The 20,738-nt window shown below is 41.7% G+C and overlaps 2 protein-coding genes across 2 annotated transcripts; one reads left to right on the top strand and one right to left on the bottom strand.

Annotated features, from left to right (window-relative positions):
- The first annotated feature begins 50 nt into the window (after positions 1 to 50).
- Positions 51 to 7,436, top strand: ND-SGDH (NADH dehydrogenase (ubiquinone) SGDH subunit). The gene is made up of 4 exons (XM_065430488.1): positions 51 to 210; positions 2,325 to 2,524; positions 4,728 to 4,834; positions 7,192 to 7,436. The coding sequence occupies exons 1-4, from the start codon at positions 123 to 125 to the stop codon at positions 7,331 to 7,333; spliced, it is 537 nt and encodes a 178-aa protein (XP_065286560.1). The 5' UTR covers positions 51 to 122; the 3' UTR covers positions 7,334 to 7,436.
- Positions 7,437 to 12,579: 5,143 nt separating this feature from the next.
- On the bottom strand, positions 12,580 to 20,616 carry PrBP (Prenyl-binding protein). The gene is made up of 6 exons (XM_065430486.1): positions 20,452 to 20,616; positions 20,170 to 20,232; positions 20,060 to 20,085; positions 19,784 to 19,909; positions 17,392 to 17,497; positions 12,580 to 16,912 (listed from the first exon to the last, which is right to left on the bottom strand). The coding sequence occupies exons 1-6, from the start codon at positions 20,490 to 20,492 to the stop codon at positions 16,831 to 16,833; spliced, it is 444 nt and encodes a 147-aa protein (XP_065286558.1). The 5' UTR covers positions 20,493 to 20,616; the 3' UTR covers positions 12,580 to 16,830.
- Positions 20,617 to 20,738: the final 122 nt, after the last annotated feature.

Here is a 20,738-nt window from a genome sequence, read left to right as displayed (position 1 = left end):
AATTTTTGCTAATTATTTAGCCTGGTTCTGGCTTGAAATGGCGTGTATTAGTTTTTCTGAATTTGTCCGCAAAAGTCAAGTAAGCAAGGAACTCTGTGCGTTCTGTTTGCCCTTTGGGAAAAATGGCAGTGTTGAGCATTTTACGAGCTGCGAGAAGTGTTGCTCCGATTTTAGCAAGAAGGCCACCGCAACCAGGACAGCTATGCTCAGGCAATTATGCTTTTGCAAACGTGTGAAAATGTCTTCAGTAACTTGCAGTGATTCGAGCATGCCGGAAGGTTGCCACGTCGCTGAATGTTGCAGTGCCGGCAACTTTCGCTGCGCGTGATGATGCACGGCTGAGAATATGAATGGCTTTGGCGCTTCGCGCTAGCCGTAGTGCTCAGTATATTGCGATGTGTCTGAGGCGCAGCACTTTTCGTAAAGAGTGAAAGGCGTGATGACAAAAAAGGCCGTATTTAGGCGGCTGCCGAGCTTGTAGGCTTTCAATATCGCCTCGCTTGGCAGCCGCACTGCTCAAACTTTCGGAAGCGTCTTTTGTCTGACCTTTCACTTGTATTCGCGAAGTTAATACTGATTTTCTTTCTTATATTCCGTAATCTACGCGAGTGTCATTACCCGGGACACTGCAGTTAGCTCAATACCCAAGTCGCACATCGCGATGGAGCGCTATCGGGATCAAATTCACCTTCTGCAGTTTGCGAAAGGGCCCAGTCGAGACCTAGAAATTCGGTTCCGATTGTGTTCAATCGCGATCGAAAATGCCCTGTGTGGCTGAGCTGTACAACTGACGACGCTGTAAAGCTCGCGGTCGGGGGCACATACTCCGAAACAGCATTGAAATAGGCTTCTTGGTCGGCAACGAGGCTGCTCATTTGTTTCAAAGCGAAACTGCGCATTCTGTAGATGCACTTGTGTGCTCCTTGAAACGGTAACGTAAATACAAATGATCCATTAGAAATTAATCTCCACTTTCATATTTTGTACTTGAGACACATTATAAAAACCTCTGCGTTCGCAACGACGTAAAATTTATGTTTAGTCGGCAGTAGATAACTGGTGATTCTTTGAGGACATGACCTACAGATCTGGCTGTATCCTGAAAGGGCTATGCCGACGAATAACTCACGAGGACGGCAAAGCTCCTTCCCATGTCGGGGTGGAGACTCGGTATCACTAAACAGAAAAATTGGGCAGATGACGCTGAAATTGAAGCTACAAAAGCAAAATTGAAATTGAGTAGAAAGTGCAAGATTCATATGCTCTCTGAAAGGACTTCTGACGTGACGTTTTCTACTTGTAATTTTTTGTGTTGGACAAAGATCCAAACACTGTAAACCCTACAAATCCTACATGCACCAGATTGCTCTGAATAATTTACTATAATACTTGTTTCTACACACCATTTCCGGTTTTCAGTACCCAGAGGCTAAGTGCACCATGACAATACACTGTCTTGCTTCGTCTCAGTGATTGCTGCAGCTGCCAGAAGTAATGCCTGGCACACACTCATTTGCAACGTCGTCGTACTTTGCCTTTGAGCTGCCCTTCGTCAGCACTTTTGCCGTGCGTCATGACATCTTGATAAAGTCAGTAATGCCGAGTTTGGCATTTAGAGACAACTTTTAGTATCAAGTTACAGTATTTTAGTGGTCACTGCTAGGCGGTAGACGAAGAGGAAGAAGTGTGGTGGTGCAGAATGGCATGCACGGCAAAATAGCAAAGGTTCAGTAAAGAGAGATACTTATTGATTGTATGTTCTCGTCACTGCCTCACCCCATCGTAGCTGCAGCGGTGGCCCGGGTGTGTTCAGTGAGAATGCAAAAGTTGGTTCCTTTGAGGCTTGGACAAAGATGACAAACCTACAAGTGCAGCCCGCACCAAGCATAATATTCATAGTTCCCTTAATAGCATTTGATCTACTAACTGGCATTAGGGGAGAGGGGGGGTGGAGTATGTAGTGGCTTAAAATGAAAAGTGTGGTGGTACAGAACACACACACAAGCAAGGTAGCAAAGGCATAGTAAAAAATAAATGTTTAACGCCAATTCTCGGTTCTCGTCTCGGCCTCGTCCGTTTTATCTACAGTATCACAGGTGTTTTCCATCCTTCATATTTGCTAAGTGTCATCCTTTTATGTATGCTTGTGGTAGTGTTTCTACAACTTCAAAAATATGTGTCAGTGTTCCCACAAAGTTATGCTTCTGGGTGCATGACGTGCACAGTGTATACTATAAGAGTAACCTTAGCATAGTGACATTGCTTTGTGCGGCACAGGTGCGTTGCCCGAGTTGAACATTGCCATGTTTGCTCTGTGTTTCTAGTGAGGCAGTCCTCCAATCACATGGTGATTACACCTTCAAGGTTTGCCTGGAACAAGTTCAAGGATAATGTGCACTTCTATATCCTCCTGGGTGCTATTCCCTTGGGCCTCCTTGTCACGTACATCAACGTCTTCATTGGGCCGCCGAAACTTGCAGAAATACCAGAAGGCTATGAACCAGAGTACTGGGAGTACTATGACGTGAGTGATTTAATGAGATTTCTTACATTGAACCAGAGCAAAAGGAAGTTGTATTTTTTCTTTCATCATCATAATTAAAGAAACACTAAAACAAAACATTAAAACAGTTGAGATAAAGTATTCTTTAACCTGCTTGCTGTGGCAGCATTTTTTGTGATTTCAATTCCTGTGTGGTGTGATTCACTGGTGGGTCACTCGTCACATTGCGCTTGTGTGTTGTGACCTGCCTGTGAACCCTGTGAGTCACCAGGGAGTTGTTCTCCTTTGAAACATCCTCAGTATGCAGTAAGATGGCACCACCAGATCAGAAACAAGTATCTTTTTCTTTCCGTTAATTTCTCGGATGGCTTGCACACTGCTAGAAAGCCATGCATAGGTGAAAAAACTGCAATGACTTAACGGATACCCACGTTGCAGCGAATGTGTTAAAAACCTTTTTTTGTTAATTTCACCCCAATATGTTAATTACTAGAAAAAGAAAGGCGACATTTACATTTCTTTCTATAGAGTTTCATCCAAAACTCCAGTGCCAATACACTACTGTGACACCATGGATTCCAAATTATCTTCTTGTATATGGGCCATTGAGGCACAATGAGACTTCTCTAAATTCTCCAGGTTCAGTCCTTGGCTCCTTAATAGCACAATGTAGTCCTCCTTTACAGATAAAAAGAATTAACTAGGCTCCAGCAGATGCTGTCAAAATCTGACGTCACAGCAAGCTGGTGTAAAAACTTCAAGGCGTTGTCGCCACTCATATTTTGTTGTTGCGCCTTTCTCTTTTTAGTGTCCCTGGAAGTTTTTCCAAGTCCATGGCAGCATGAAGACTTCTTACAGTGATTTCCAGCTACATGACCTGAAAATTTCCCAATACCATCGTGCTATATGCATCGACTGTGTTTCCTTTCTCTTTGCACCCATTCTGTTATTTTTATAGAACACTGGTTACCGGTTCCATGCATTACATGGCTTTCCCAATTGAACTTCCTCCTTTTTTTAAAATCTCAACTAGTATAATAGCCATACCGACAATTTTCCTCTGTAACACGTACTGCAGCCTTCCTACCTCTTAGTGTTTGATGCCTATGGTGTCTCGCTCTATTGTTTTGGTCGTTGCACCACCTTAATTTCCTTTCCTTCTTTTTATTATAACGTGTGCATGCATGTGTGTTTCTGGTTGTCTGTGTTTATGCATGGTAGAAATGTCTTCTAAATATTGAAAAAAGGTCTTCTGTATGTTCATAGATGTTCACTCTCTGCAGCATGATTAGTAGCAGCAACATTTTTTAAATGAAATCGAGAATCTGACAAAATCTCATCTGGTTGGGAAGAATAGTGAAGAAAAACAAAACAGACGTAGACCGAGATGGAAGAAATTCTTAAAAACTTGACATTTCGACCCTCATACAGGAGTCTTATTGATAAAATATTGTGGACAAAGCTCCTACGTAAGGGCCAAAACACAAAGTTCTTACTTTATAATTTCTTCATCTCTTTCAGTGTTTGCCTTGATTTAAAGCAAAGCCTTTATTGCCTCTGCTCCCCACTTTGCCGATCTGACTGCTACTGTGTTGCTTGTTGCTGAATATATGACAGGTCGGGCACTGTGTATACTGGGCACAATGGGTATGTGTAAGTGGGCATGTTGCGCTGGGTGAGTGCCCAAATAGACAAGCAGAACACGAGGCAAAAAGTGAAGAAGTTGGTATCACAAGCAGCCGAGTGTGGAGAAATAAGTATAATGAACAGAATAAGACCAGAGCGTGCATTGACAGAAGTGAATAAGAAGTGAAGTGACGGCATTTTAGTAGACATCAAGGAAAGCTCTGCTCATCTCCAATTTCCACATGTGCGTGGGATCCACCGATTTCTTCCTTTTTTTTTCTCACATTTTTGTCATTCCAAGCACAACAAAAAGAAAATGAAATGCTGAAGAAGGCTAGTAAGACACCAATGAAACAAGCTCAAAGCCGAAGTGCTGACGAATTGATAAATGAACAAAGCAGAGTTGCCAAAGTTTGTTGAAAATAGCGCCTGCATCTTACTCGCATTGATAGTGTATGTATACTAACATTGCCTTTGTTCCAAGCTGTTGTCTGTACCACAAGTGAAACAACACATATTGATATTTTCTTTCCTGTGATCACCTTTGCTAGCATTGCACTGCTAATTTGTGCTTTCTTGTTTTCATTTTATTGAACAGCACCCTATCAAGCAGTTCCTTGCTAAATGGTTTATGGATAATCCTCAGATGAAGTATGAGAAGAAGATGGAAATACTGCAGCAAGAGTATGAGAAGGTTCAGCTGAGGTAAATGAGCAGATGTGTCTTTCTGCAGGCTTTGTTTGCCCAGTTTTTCATTATAACTGTGGCTTTACACGTGTCATGTGCGGGTGCATGTGTCTGCTACATATCGGCGTTGATGTGCTTGGAGTGACCCCGTTCGTGCATTTGACTCAGGCTTGGTGTGAAGAAAGTGCTGTTAGAGAGAGAGAAAAACAAAAAAGTCCTTCACAGATGTATGCCAATCTGACAACTGATACAGTGAAGCTGAATAAGTGAGTTCTCACATCCTTCAGAAGTACTAGTGGTCTGTTTGCTTGCTCAAGGCCTTGCTCGAATGCAGCAGCAGTTGCCGGCTAAGTCCCAGTGCACTTGTGGTGCACTGGGACTTAGCCTTCCATTCACTTCCATTCAGGCTGCACTGCAGCACAGCTGTACACAGCTGTACAAACTCCAAGCTGACCTCCAACGTGGAGTCAGTATAATGCGATGTGGGAAACAAAAGTTATGTATTACTCATTAAAAACACCGCACATATGCTTAAGTTGCTGTCTATTCCAGTGAAATATATGCAAGGTAACTTTTATTTTGTAATTAGGTTTCGTCATTACGTGTCAGAGCAGATTCAGCGCTATGACATAGGTTGCATTGCATGCAGACCTCCACTGCCACATGAAAACTGTAGCAGAACTACCCCTAGAGTCTTTGCTGTGATGGGGAGAAATGGTGAAATGGGGATTATCAAATTAAACTTCCTCAATTCCAGAAAAGTCAACCTTGCCAAGAGTGAAATTTAGGTATGCCAGGAAAGATGCAAAAATGAAAGGCAGGCGACCCACACTAGCTCCTTGTGGTGTCATCAGATTTGGACAGCATCTGTTTGGGACTAATTGTGGCATTTTATCGGTAAAGGAGGTCTTCTACATTGCATTCTGTAGGAACCAATGGTTGAGCCTTGCAAGTTCGAAGAACATTTTCTAAACAATAACAACCCAGCATGCAAAAATAGTTTGAAGTCCGTGACACCATACTAATGTTCGAATGCTATGTAGCTGAGGTGCAGAGGTCAATAAGGGAAATGTTGGCTCATGATTTGTACACTAGTAACCTTTCCAGCCAAATAACATTCAGGTTGAATCTCGATGAAATACATCACCAGACTAAGTTAATTTATTGTTGTTCTTTAGTCTCCCTTTAAGGGGGCATGAGGAAAAAAAAACTTGGATTAGAGTGATAGAGTACTGTTATTTAATTCCTTAAATGAGGGAGAAGTTATTTTACCAGAAAAAGCAAAGACCAACGTTCCCTTCCTAATTTTTTTACTTTAGTGGCAGCAGTGTTGGTGCCACCACTTTCTCTCCTTTTTTCCATCTGCATTGTGCAAGAAAACATGAAAATTTGAGAGGTCAAGTCATTTTGCCATTTTCTAATGCTTCCTTGTTAATAATCGCTTAACTAGCACGTAAAGGGATTAAGCTTAGGAAGTGTAAGCTGGGAAGCAAAGTCAGTCTCGAAATGCATCACCTGGTGTCATCGCAATTATCATGGCATCATGACACAAATGAAGATTTGACGAAGTTGGATAGTGATAAGACTAGGTATGATGATGCTGCCCAGAAAATAAGAGTGCTGCATGCATTTCTTCTGGTTGCACTTGCGTGTTTGTGGCATCCAGCTGCAGCTGTTACAGGAATGCTGTGAGTCAGTGTACAATGTCATGAAGCACCCACTTCGCGTTTACCAAGACTGTAACTGGTTCAAAGAAAGAAGTATTTTAGTAAAATATTTAGTGTGCTCTGATGCTGGCCAGTAGTTTTTCGGGTCGTTTGACAGTTTAAACTTGAACTTAAAAAGAAGAAGATAATTGTTCTGTCAGTACGACTTCAAACTTAACTTTTTCAGTACCACAAACAAGCATAGCCAGTACAGTCATAAGCAGAAGTACCTTTACTGTGAACAAATGATGGTTACATCTGTCAACTTGCTTCTAGTTGTTGTTTTTGACAGTGGATGGCCTTCTGTTGTTTTTACTTTCCATATTCAGGTGCTTGAATGCTTTCGCTGGTAGTATGGCTTACCAGCACGCCACATTTCTGGGAAACATGACAAAATTATTTTTCATTTCTTGCAGTATGGAAAGGGTTATTTTATACACTGTGTGTACTTCACATTTGAAGCATTTTTTTTCTTCCTAGCAGTCACATTTTATTCTGTTTAGATATTCTTGTACTCTGCAATTATTAGTTTGAAACATGGGTCATCTAAATAATTTATTCTTGTTTAATTTCCTTCCACTCAGTCCAAAAAAGCAGTTTCTTTCAGCCCACCTTTTAGCACCAGGTTAAGGATACAGTAATAATGTTGGACGTCTCTCCTTTCTGCAGAGAAATTGAGTGGAAAGTCGAGAAGTTGATAAGGGAGCGTGGAGATTTCCAGGCATGGTACTATGTGCCATACGACAGCAAGTACACGAAGAAGTACCAGAAGCAAACTCAGGAGCAGGACTTCTACTGCAAGACGATTTAGTTGCCAACATTTTTTGTCATTTGCACTCCCCGAGAGAAAAACATGGCTTGTACAGTAGAGAAAAATAAAAATAAAACTTCACATAAAATTGCAATTCAAAGAATTTGCAATAGCACGTTCAGGTTTCGTTTTCACACAGTGTCGCTGACGTACGTATTCTCGCTTGCCACAGTAAAGCACTTGTTAGCAAGGGGCAGGTACTACACACCTTGGCAAAGCCTCTCTGTTTGCTGCTGTGCTATGCTGTGGCACCATCTGGTGTGCACGTGGTGAATGATGGCTCTTGCTTCTAAGGTTGTAAGAAAGCCCCTTAAGTTGCAAATTTCTACACAAAGGTGTAGATTGAAAAGGCATGGTGAACTTATGCAAGATGTAATGACTATGTGCCTTTGTGAAGCGTCTGTATTTGCTGCAAGATTGAGCAACAGGTGGTAGCACCATCATCGTATTAGTATGGATAGGCAATCGGCAACACACATCAAAATGTACACAGAGGCACTTTGCTACTGGTGACTTCAGCAATTGTGTGCTAATAAAACCTGCTGACTGGTATTAACTGATAGTATATTGCCCTCCGGTGCAATATTTTTGTGCAAAACGTGCGGAATGTTCTTGTTATGTAAGTGACAGAAGCACAAATTGTCATTCAACGATGCTGGTATGGAACGTCTGCAACTAGTCTAGCTTGTCACGATTCATCCGTTTCGGCAGCGCGCGTGGCACGGTTGTGCAATCTGTCATTCTCCAATTACTTCTGTTGTTCTTCGGCAGTTCATGGGTGTAAATCCTTCTGACATACTGGTACATACCCACTCGGGGGGATTGGCCAAGAATCGGGTAGGTCAAAGTGCAAAATAAAAGGTTAGAGTTTTATAATAGGCAAGTTAGAATAGGAAGATTGAGAGTGTAGAGCTTGAATGATATTATGCAAATCAAAATTCTACCATTACCATAAAAAATAAGACAATTCAAATTAAATTTGGATAAAAGAAAATCAGGCTTAAAGTTTTGTATTAAGAGTTTAAATCTCATTGATCCTAACAGAAAATCGTGGATGGCAGCGCTAACTTTCCCGTTGCTATACCCAACTGTAGGGGCACCCAAAGGTCGTGCATTTTGGACTGTTAAATCTAATCCAATAAGGTGGAGTGGTGTTTATAAGGTTTGTTTATTTAAGCTAATAAACTGCAACAAGAAATTAAAATGTTTCGCTGGCATATTTCAATGCAATTGTCGTCTTTGTTGCTAAAGTCACAATCGCTTGGCCACATCATCTTCCTCAGTCAACTCCCACTGCCTGTCACCGGGCTCGTTGTTCACTGCGCTTCGCGCGATGAATCTCTTCTTTTGACATTTCCAACAACAATCCCGATTCATTTTTCATATTTATTTCGCACATACGCATGTATGTGTGAAAGGAGAGGCTGGGCCACCAAAACACGTATGAAGAGGCTTCACACAGACAGGTAAAATCCAGTGCTTTTGCGCTTAAAAAGAAACGAAAAATAACATGGTGCCTCCAATAGGGCTAGTGGTGACTTGCCGTGTTGATACGTGGCATGTGAAGAACACTTAATTACAAATATGCTTGCCCTGACGGAACCGACGAAATAGATCGAATTATCCGGTGGATCGAATTAAGATGTGGGAAAAGCGTCAAATTACACCAATTAATTTGGCTGTAGTTACCAGATTCTAACACGCCTCCGAATAAAACGCGCGCCCACTTTCTATGTGTGCAAACTAGTTAACTAGCATAGAAATTGCATCAAAGCTCCCGAACAATGTAGAAATCTTACGCGCACCCGATTGTTTAGCAAGAAAAATGGCACACTGGCGGCCGGTTTCCCATCAGTTTTGCCACACGGTTCATTTATAGTTTGCTTCACCGCAATACACCTGAGTTATGCGGCAAAGCATGCAAACGTGGCGAAGGCGGTTTTGGTTTTGTGTCCGGTGCACCAAGCAAACAGGCAGTTTTCGGCCCACATTTCTTTCTAAAAAAAAGCGCGTGCTAGAATCTGGTAAATATATAATATCTGGTAAATATTCCCAAGGGCGGGCCGAAAATAGGCGTTTTCGACGAGAGATGTATCAGGGATAGAAGCGGTGAATGAAGTTTGGGAGCCGTGAATTTGACACATTTGAGCAGGTTTAGCGCATGAATTGTCCGTTTTTGAGCAGCTTGGTAAAGGTCAATATGAATGAAATACAGGCATATGAAAAAAAGATGGCGAGTAAAATTCATGATGGGGATTAATTGTCATCCAACCGACTGTAGCATGAAGCTACAATGAAAACCCTTACAGGTTTCTCAGAAACCACCATTAAATTACATATCGCATGTGCCTATACTAGCTGTGGCTAAGAAAGAAATAAACGAGGGCTTTCTGTGAGCAGCGCCCTGTTGATAGCTAGGCTTATGTTAATGCTAGTCTAGTTCTCTTAAAGCGAGCTTGTCTAACCGCGCCGAGCCGAGTTTCGCCGTCGCCTGCAGCAATTTGACCATCATTTGACCGCAGCTGTGCCGTAGTCTTGGTAATGCCTCCCGTGCAGTAGGTCGTGCTCCCGTGACTCGCCGGGCCGAGCTTCGCCGCCGACTTGGCGCATGCGCTCTCCGCAGCTGGGTTGCCGCCTGACCACGTGACTCACCGCGTGGTCAGGCGCCATGGCCAAGCTCGTTTAGTTTAGTTTAGTTTAGCTCGCACCGTCGAAATACAGTGACCACGTTCGCGTCCTGTCCGTTTGTGTTTCGACGCTGCGTCTTTGCATGTCTAGCACTTGCGCTTTAACTGCGGCACAACAGGCATCGCACCGTCGAACGATGCGTGTCTACCCAAGCCTAATCAGTCATGTCTAGCCACCTATCTAAGCACAACCTGGCTTAAGAGGAAGCTTTAGATATAGGTGTTCTGTGGCTTTAGCTCAGGTGCGCCTATGTAAATAAATGTATACAAGAAGAATTTGCTAAGTCGTAGCCAATTGTTTCGGTGTGAATAAGCAACTAATATTTAATACGTTGAGAAATGACTGATAACAGCACCTATAGAGACTTAGTCATGTGTGGTCCTGTTTACTGAAAAAAAAAAAATGTGTGCAAAATTTTTTAATGCTCGCGACAATATAAGTGGTCTCAGATGTAAACGTCGCCATCGGTGTTCTGTGTATATCACGAACACGCAAACCTGGGGCGCTGTCTTGTAACTGTTCGCTTTCTGAACAGCTGCAAGATCACGCTACTTCGCGTTTGGTAGCGACCAAAGACGCGTGCCAAGAACTGCTGACACGTCGAAAAAAAAAAAAAACGCGCTCGCTTGTTCCTAGTGCACCTATTTTACAGTTTCCCTAAGGATTGATATAATATTTGGTGCGTAGAAACATTGACGCGGTCAAAGCGCTTTATTTTTACCTATTTATTTCATGTGCTTTCTTTCCCCTTAAAAAAATGTATTCACAAATCCTACGTTGCTTTAAATGCCGTTATTGGTCATTTAATTGTCATCATCTTACAAAACATTTTGATTGCCATCCCAATTAGGTAAATCTACAAATTTAACTAATTAAATGTACCCGTGCACAACGAACGAGAAATATTTGCAGTAGTGACCATGAACAACACCGATCAAAGTACAGTGAACGCTGTTCGAGTGGTGCCCTTTGGTAATTTGTAATTTTTGGCGACCTGCAGTTAGGGTAGCAGAACAAATATAAAGTGACGTAGTGGTCAATGCATGTTTGGCAGTATTCAACATCGCTTGCGGAGAAAAAGCTCCAAGGTATTTTTGAAAACAATAAATGGATAAAAATGTTCACTGGCTTTCCAGTCTGTGTTGTCGACCAATATTTTGAATAAGATCGGTTATTTGGGTTTATTGGCGGTTGAGCCACAGGCGCCAGTGTAAAACGGCAACCGATATTTCATACACCGAATGATGGTATATTAAAATTTTTGAACTCGGTCAGTGTAGGATGCATCGTTGCCACGAATGCAATTTAGGAGGCTTGCATTTTCGCAGAACTTTTAATAAAGAACACCATTTGGCTGGCAAGGTTCACTAAATATGAAACTTGGCTTCCCTTCTGTGGTGGCAAAAGCTTGATCTTGTGTGACATGGCCCTGCAGAAGATAGTGTAGCCCGAGTGAAAATTTGAGTGAAGATTGTGGTTGCCATTGAATGTTTGTGACAAAGAAGTTTCGTGAAAGCAGGCAGGTCGTTTGTAGGTGTGCCGCACCATCAACCCGGTAACTGCACATTGTACATGGGCAAAATAGATTTATAATTTTATGTGCATGGTGTTTGCTGATTAATTGACTCAGATGTACCAATATGGTGCAAAATCAAGTGCTAAAATGTATTAAGGAAACTGATGAGCTACACGCCGAGCAGGCTGTACGACCTCATTCATTCAGTGTGGCTTCTCTTCCCGATGGCCCCCGTGAGGTATGCACTAGCTCGTCATCTTCAGCTGGTCCGCATATATGTAAACATGCACTACTTTTATAAAACATTCGTAGTACATTCTATAGCACAAAACAGTTTTTAATGTTATTGTAGCCTACTTACAATTGTGCCACCAAATACACCCACACTCCAAGGACGCCGACACTGAAACAGACTGCTTAGGCTTGGATTGCAGGGCTAAGTGCTAACCAACGCATGTCTGTATGGCTGCCACTAAACAAGCACATTTTGCTGAATTTGATAACTTATTTAGAAATTAGTGTATCGGTGCAGGTTGGCGCAGCTCGATGATTTGGCACAAGATGGCGCACAATGTGCAAAGCACTTTCATACCCGACAGTATATGCTCAATGCATACACTGTCCCCCAATTTCTGCCTAGACAGATTGCTGCCACTAAAAGGGTCGCTATTGGGGTCACCACGGGGATCAGGCACATGTGTATCCGGCGAAGGCTAATTTTAGCATCAAAATAGCAAAAGTACCCATAAAAATGCATGGGCGCCGACTGGGATCGAATTAACCGGAGATGAATTAATGTGTCTACTGTAGTTAACATTTTTGATACCAAGAGACGTATTCTTAACTGTCTCGCATTTGCATTTTTTGTTTTAGCTACAGAATACTCATTCAAATAAAGCATGACCAACCAAATTTTATATTGACCTCGTCACGTCAGTGTTAGTTGTGCAGTTTTGACCATAAAAGCTGTGCTATATTCATTGCCTGACCACATCAGAAATTCTTCACACGTACAGTGTGGCAGTGAAACAAATCAAGGCAGTATTGTTGAAAACCAAATTTATTGCTCTCTTTTGTGCAACAATTGTCACGGTCCGCACTTTCAAGCCTTGTATATAAACCTGCAACAAAAACCTGATGATCGCCTCAAATATGCCAATGGGATGGCTTTTCCTGCACAGTAATGAATGTTCCCACTGTATATTTTCTTTGCAGCATTTGCAGCTTGTCTGATGACATTTTTTTTTTTTTTGCAATACCAGCTAATATAACCCACTTAAAACAAACTGGCCAGACATTAAGCAGCAGCCAAAATTCTTAAGAGCGTTCTGTAGTGAAATTTCCTAAAAAAAACCTGGCACCTAAATGCCTGCATGCTTTATCAAAGTTAAAGAAAACGGAGGGGAAAAAAGAAGCAGCAGCAAACTGCTGTTGCTTGACAGCTGGTTAACTCTCATTTAAATTTTTGAATGGAAAGAACAAATTTAGTCTTACTAATACAGATGTAGCCAGCCTGTTCGAAACATGATTTATGACTGGAATCTACAGATCAAACATCACGTGGCAACTGAACAGAACACGTCTCACCATGGCATCTGTGTGCCTATTTCATGCCACGAGCAAACCATGCCATCATCATGGCCGAAAAATTGTGTCATGAGATGCCTGCATAAATGGGTGGTTCCATGAAAGGAATCTTTGGCTGCAGTCACTACACAGCATTAAAAGCAGAGACATGATGCTGTGCCAAAAATACACCAGAAATTTGTACTACGATAACTAATAAAAAGGGGGGGCGAGAGAAAGAAGCAACTATGTATATTCTCACAACAGCTGGGGCCATCAAACGTGGAAAAGACTGTTAGGCCGTCCTAAATGTGGCATGTTGAGGTGTAGACAGCAAGCACCTTAGAGTTTCATATATTACCTAGAGGAAAATCTGGCACTACCATTTGTGTGAGTTTCCAGTGTGCCACCATGGAAATGTTCAGATGTGGGTGTGTGATACTCATCTTGAATGTGGCTTGGCTTAAAGCATGGTCATTTCCACAGAAATAATGCTTTTTTCAAATAATCAACAGTGTCTGTTTCACCATAATGCACTTTTCGTTATTCATTAGGAAACACAAACAGATTGTAATTATTACACAAATTTAGCAGCCGCTGGCACTGTTCGCATTCAATACATTAGCTCCAATAAGCATGAGTTCCCACGATTTAATTAGAACAAAGCATGATTTTTTTATGTAGATAAGGAAAAATGAACATATTACATGCTGGTTTAGCAAAGAATGGGCCATTGAGTCTATGAAACAGTGTCTACATGTCCTTAAATTGTCCTGGCTTTCCAAGAAAGGCGGCAATCTGAGGCCTCTGCGTTCCAGTGTTCCCATGCATACAATGGCACATCAGCGCTAGTTTTCCCTCTATGTAACTATAACAAACCCTATGGACAGCACATGGTACAAAAAAAGCTGTGAGGCTCGTGACACGATGAGAGCAGTACAAACAGACAAGCCTAAGTGCAGTCTAACTGGAATGTGCTCTTCTAAGTAGATGGTGGATCTCAGTACACCACAATCTGCTTGCAAACATGAAAATACATTTTTTTTTCTTCTGTGGAGTCGTAACATGGTTACGGATACCACGTTAAAAGTAGTGACAGCCTGTGTTACAACTGCTACAGAACACACAGTGGGCTCAACACAAAGAACAATATCTATGTACATGATGCCTCTTGCTTTCAATGACCAGTTATACACGCAGATTTAATTATTTTGTGAAGGTGGCAAGCGATGCGTGGAGCTGGCACTGTTTGTTAGCCGCTGGATCAGCATGGTAAACTTAGGTTATCACAGGATTGAAGCCTTCTCAAAACTGGTTGACAAAACTTCACACATGGTTTGCAGCAGGCAGGGCCCTTTCCGAAACATTGTCTCTATGGCTTTGATGCACTCCTCAAACAGTGATGACAATGCTCATCAATGAAGTGAGCGGCAAGTGTTAAAGGGACGCTGAAGGCAAACACCAGCTCACTTTAATATAGTGCGGCAGTTTTTTCAGAACTACTGTATAGACTCGCGTAAGGGCTGCACTTTTTTTTTCACACTTTTGGTGAGATGCACCTCCTTACATGGGACCGAACCTTTTCGTCAAAATGGTGCCAGCACAGCCTTGGCTTGTGCACATCCCGGATGCCCAGATGTACCCAATAGCATGAGAGGTCAACGCGCAGCTCTCACCATCTATTAGCGGCATGCGGAAGTATGCAGCAAGCAAAAATTCGCGGATGTGCGCACGCGGCATCAGGTTAACGAATGCAATTACTTCTTCACTGCAATATTTTTCTCGAAATTTTGGGCTGCCAAGTTGGACGTGCGGCCCTTACACGAGCCTATGCTGTAACTGTGCATTTTCCTGGCGAGGGAGAAGAAAGAAAAAAAAAGTAATTTAGCAGTGCAGAACGCAGAAGGTCAAATTTCACTTCGCACTTCACATCCAAACCATAGACGACATCAAGGATGCCGTGGAATTTGCACATATCGGAGCCTATATATATATATATATATAATGAGGAAGGAGGAGTGTCAGAAAAGCTTTCCTTTGCTTAATTTATGCAATATTCACTGGTACAAACAACCACATAGCCACAAGATGATCTGTCAAAAATCATCACACCGGGCAGCTAAGGTTCAGGAACCGGAAGGAGATGTTGCCACAGGTCATATCATTTTTGCAACCTTTACAGCTTGCTGAGCCTCTGCTTCCACAAAGATGGACTAATTTGTTATCCTATACAATGCACTTGACCAATCTCGTTTCAGCTTCAGCGTCCTTCTAACAACAAGCCAAGTGCATACAGGTCTATTTCAAGTGCCACACACACACAGAATGAGGGAAAATGCTTGAGCAGCATGCATAATCCAGAATTTCAACGACGCATGAGGCACCATGTCTCAGGCAATGAGGCTTCGAAGGAAAGATGCCTAACCACACATTTACGGGTAAAAAGCATCAACACTGGTGTGCCAACCACTGTTTTGGACCCAGCATACTCACTGAAGTGTTTTGAAACCTTTGAACTCCCAAGCCTGAAGTGTACTTTTCCTAGAAGTTTGTAGCAATACCACTGCAAGTCCTACTGAATCAGGCTGCAGCTTTTCACCTTGGTCCTTTGTTTTGCTTGCCAATGACCAACCTAGCTGTATAAAAATTGTTTCGGGTCTGCACTCGAGTCCCAGTACTTGTGAAATATATCTGGTGCGTCACATAATAGATTTTCTTATCATCTGTTCAGATTAATGTATTTGAAGCATCACAAGTGCTGATGGCAAAGCTTCTTTTTTGAAGTATGTGTATGGTACCTTGTGAATCTCGGGTATAAAAATAAAAAAAGAATTGGCAGAACATAAAAAACAATAATCTTTAGGCATTTTGTTTGCGCACTTCTTCAACGATGCTGGGAGTTACAGGGTTAGAAAGAACATTTTAAAATTTGAAGGTTGAACTGGTAAAACTTCACATGAAATGCACTCTGCACTGGTTGCTGCTCCCTGAAGCCAGAGCAGCACACGATACCTCTCGCATTTTACTTCCTGCATTGCAGAAACAAGCAGCAGCATAATAAGCATCACAAATGTGCGAGAAAGCTACAGGAGGCAACATTTTTTTTTTTTTGCATCACGATCATCCTGCCTTGTTTACACTCGTCTGGACTAGTGCAGCTGCGAAACCACAACATGAGGGTTTGGAGGAACCCAAAATAAGTGGACACTACAAGTTTCCATAACGGCAGCTACATAAATTGGAATAGCACAAGGTGAACATAACATGCCCGTTGCAGCTGCTCATTTCTATCTCTCACTCTGCACTGGCATGGGCTTTCAGCGCAATCAACAACAAACAACACTCGGACAACAAGAACCGAAGAAACGAAACAGACAAAATCTTAAATACTCATCAGCCACACAACTCGTGGCTCATCAACAAAATACTATGTACAAATGATGGGGGGAAAAATGTAGCAAATTGGTCACCAATGCAACAAAGCTTAGTATAAAAAATGACTTTCATCACTGGTTCCAGAAATGGTCAGAAAAAAATGATAAAAGGTGGAGGAAAAAATAATGCGTAAAAAGCGGAAGCTGTTTGGCAATCTGGGAATAAAAATGCAAGCAATGGAGAAACTATTGTTTGTTCGAGACGCCACAGATGTGAGCTCAGGGAGAGGCAGCGGTGATGAAGGTGTCGCTGCAGGATTCCCAAGTGCCATGCCAAACATCATGCCTGGGGCTCAGATGTAATACAGGCGAACCTTGGACGTGCTCACAAGAAGGTTGTCATCGAAAAACTTCGTCTCTATTACAACATTCCCACTGCAAAAAACATAAGAGCGCAATAAAGGGTGTAAAATCAATATCATGGCACATAGAAGATCAATAATGCAAGTGAACATTGAAAGCAGTCCACTCATTACATATTTTTAAATATGGTAACAGCTGTCTTATGCTACCATCCAGCAGTATTGGGATCACCCGTCATAAGATTGTATTTTATGTCCACTACAATACAGAGCCCTCACCCCTATGAATCAGCCTCACGTGTGAGATGTTCTTGCAAAGTACTGCATAATATTTGCTCTGGAAAATAATATTTATGAAAATATATCTGTAGTGATTATCACTGATTATCACTGCTGTGATTATCAGGAGTGATTTGAGAGAAGTGTTATGCAAAGACATCTCACTTAACATCCTGTATATGAATGCTGGGAATGTGCTCTTACTTTTTAGGCTTCAACAATTACTAGCATATTCATAACATTGTGACGACACATACTAGATGTGGTACTTACTTCAATACGTTGGCAGGCATCATCTGAGATTCGGGCGCTGCCTCTATTAATGACTGCCACGTATTGGTGGAATTGGGGATGACGAAGCCAAACTCAAAAAACCACTCTGCAATAGGAATGCACAAAGTTATTAATAAAAACGGATTGATTCGGTGAAGTTATTGAAATATGTCTGTCATCTTTCATACAAATATCTGTCATACAGAATGACTTACTGGCATCTTTGCGCACCAACTCTTAAAATATTTCAGTTAAGTGCACCCTAAACACGCACAGGCTTCAGACAAGAGGCCATGATCCTAAAGGTGTTCCAAGAGCCAGTTCAGAAGCCTCTAACAAACAGTATTAGATAACTATTAAAAATTTGCTCAGTATGCAGGATGTATAAAAGAAATATTGAGTCATATTCATATTTTTCAGTCCACTCATATTTCAACTTGGTTTCGTAAAGTGTGTCGAGTACACAAAACTTGTATGCTTTTATTTTTATACATAAACTTGACAAAGAGAACGAAATTACTACAGCAATGCTGACGCTGTCTTATCTCATTGGTGGAGATCTCCTTGGACTGTTAATCTAACAGTGCCTCTATGGCACTGTAACATAACCACCATCCAAAAAACATTTGCTGGCAACAGCCCTCTTCAAATGGGTAAGGAGGTGAAAGTTCAATGTGACAAGTGCTAGCTACTAAAAAACCTTGGATTCACTTGATCGAATTCCATATCTGACTATATCCACATATCTGAACATTCAAGGAATAATAGGGCTGAGTGCAGTGCTTCAAGGGCTGCCACTACTTAGCTTCTAAAGAAAAACTTATCTAAGAGGTCTATGGCAAATAGGCTGGCCAAAGAACAATGTTGAAAGCTGCTGGTATGGACTGTTGTCATGGGAACCATTTATGTGTGAGCTGCATCATCATTTAGGTAGCAGGAGCCTCCTATATGGTGAACATGCCTCAACTCTTCTTTTGAACTTTCTCTCTGCGACCCCTCGGATAGTAAGAGTAAAGCCATTCGCTCATTGTATGCCCTCCTTCAAGGCAGCCAGACACAAAAGAAACCTATGATACCATTTCCCCCCACCCACTGAAACCTTTGTGTCATTGTTATGAGCAGTAGTCGTTCATTCGCTACGGTTTTGGAGAGCCTTAATTGTTTCTATGGCTAGTCACTGTGAACTGTTGCTATGGTAACGTTATGTTATCACCCTCCTGCGTAAAGGCAAGACCACTTATGTGAGGTGGAAGATTATTGGTGCTTATTCTGCTCTCGCTGTTTTCATTTGAAGCTTAATTGCAGTGGAGCTGGCACCCATCCACAGTAAGAAATTGAGCAAGACATCATCCTTAAAAAGCAGATTTTTGTTGAGTGACACCGTGTGAACTTCTTAGAAGTGAGAGCACGTTGAATTCAGTGAACAGAAACTGGTGAAAGGCAAAGCTCGATGTTACTAGCTTCTACTGAGCATTGATTCATGGTTTTGGGTGGTTATCTTTCTTTCAGATGAAGTAATGTAATCACAGCTCAACTATTCTATTTCTTGATTTTCAGCTGATACAGAAGACTTCGAAGGGCCTACAAAAAATAATGTTAAAGAATACAGACACATGAATACTACGTTAACAATAAAACTAAATAATGAATATATTATAACATCAATTGTTATAGCAAAAGTGTTTTGTGAAATGAAATGTTAATGTCAATTAAATGTTAGTGAAATGAAAGTGTTATAATGAGATATGTTACATCATTTCAATTTTCTAAATGTCCTTTTTTTTGCTACACCAACGGTCTTTCAGTCCCCCCTTACAGAAAACGCTGTTTGAATTATTCGAAAAGAAGATGCCACATGCCTTCATTTTACTGTCCTTTCAGTACTTTCATCAGTCTGCACCATTTTGCACAACAGCCATTGTTCACATACAGAACTGCTCAATCCTAACTGTTTAATTTTTGGAAGTTTTCCCATACGATAGAAATAGATCTTTCTTGCAAATCCTTGTCCCTGTATCTGCTCCGTATAAGGAAACCGTTATGGCTACAAAAGTGAAATCTAAGTTTTGCATGGTGTGTGGAAACACAGAGCAATAAGGCACCCCCAATGAATGGCTTCGAAAATGCAATATTTTATTAAAGACCGTAGCGCCTGGTACAAGCAAATCGGCCGGATGTTGAATTACTTCTGTGCTCCGCGTATATTTAAAACCTCGTGGCGAGAACACGATTTTTCAAACGAAGGTCAGTTGAGCTAGAAGTGTCATGCTTAAGTCATAAATAAGCCATTCATGTGTATTTGTGATTCAGCAACGAAGTGCACAAATCGTGCCGGAACATAACTTAGGAAAAAATGTGAAAAACATGTAATAGAGTATGGACATCGGCCTACCTTCCAGGCACCGCCCTTTGAAAAGAACCTTTTGCTCGAGTCGAAATTTTTCCATCGACTCGACAGATGAGAAATTGATCTCTCGGGACACGGCACGGCATTTTAATATCTTCTTAGGAACTCTAGCTGCAGAAATAGGGAAAGAAAAGTGTACAAAAGGTTATCACACAAAAAAAAGATCGTAATCTGACCGCCGAGCGTCCCAAACCTAGGACATTAGCAATGGGGAAAAAAAATAAATAAATGACTGAACGGATCGAATTAGTGTGGTTTTACCTTCGTGTTCAACGTCCGGTTTAGACCTGTAACCAAAAGAGAATTTTTTATAATAACGCACTAAAAATACAATGAGACTTAAGTAAACTGCTTCTAGCGCGTGCGCTTACAGATCGTCGGTCCCTTGCCAAAGCATTTTGCCGGTGTCAGCATCTCTCAAATTCATCCAATTCCTAAGGAAGCGGACTGGTTAAGGAAAATGAAACAACTACAATGCACGAGCGATACGCAGTGGTAGTAGTATCCGAGTAGAAAAAGCAATGATCAAGGCATTATGCCCAGAGAATGCACTGCAAGACCACATAAATGGAAACAATCAATGAAATCATAATCATACGCACGCTGCGTGCGTGCACCTAACATGCGCTGCAGGCTGTGAAAAAGAAGGATACAGCTTAAATCCATTTAGTATATCTTCGCCTTTCGAAGGCATTTAAGAGCACCGTTTCGCACAGAAACCAATCACCTCACAATTAACGCCACGGACGAGCGAAACCCTCACAGCACCACCGGCGCCAGAGAAACTTCTGGCTTCGGCCAATGTTTACAATCTTAGCTACGAACGCAGTGATTGTAAACGTTGTATACAACTTTTTTGTCGCATAACGTATACTTTGCGCAAGTATTTTAGGTTTTGTATACAGTCAACAGGTTTTAAGCACGTTACGCTTGTACATAA

Source organism: Dermacentor albipictus, chromosome 2 (genome assembly GCF_038994185.2).
Source record: "Dermacentor albipictus isolate Rhodes 1998 colony chromosome 2, USDA_Dalb.pri_finalv2, whole genome shotgun sequence".
Taxonomy (NCBI): Eukaryota; Metazoa; Arthropoda; class Arachnida; order Ixodida; family Ixodidae; genus Dermacentor; species Dermacentor albipictus.
The sequence above is the reverse complement of the archived record's forward strand: the minus strand, read 5'-3'. Positions and strand labels throughout refer to the sequence as shown.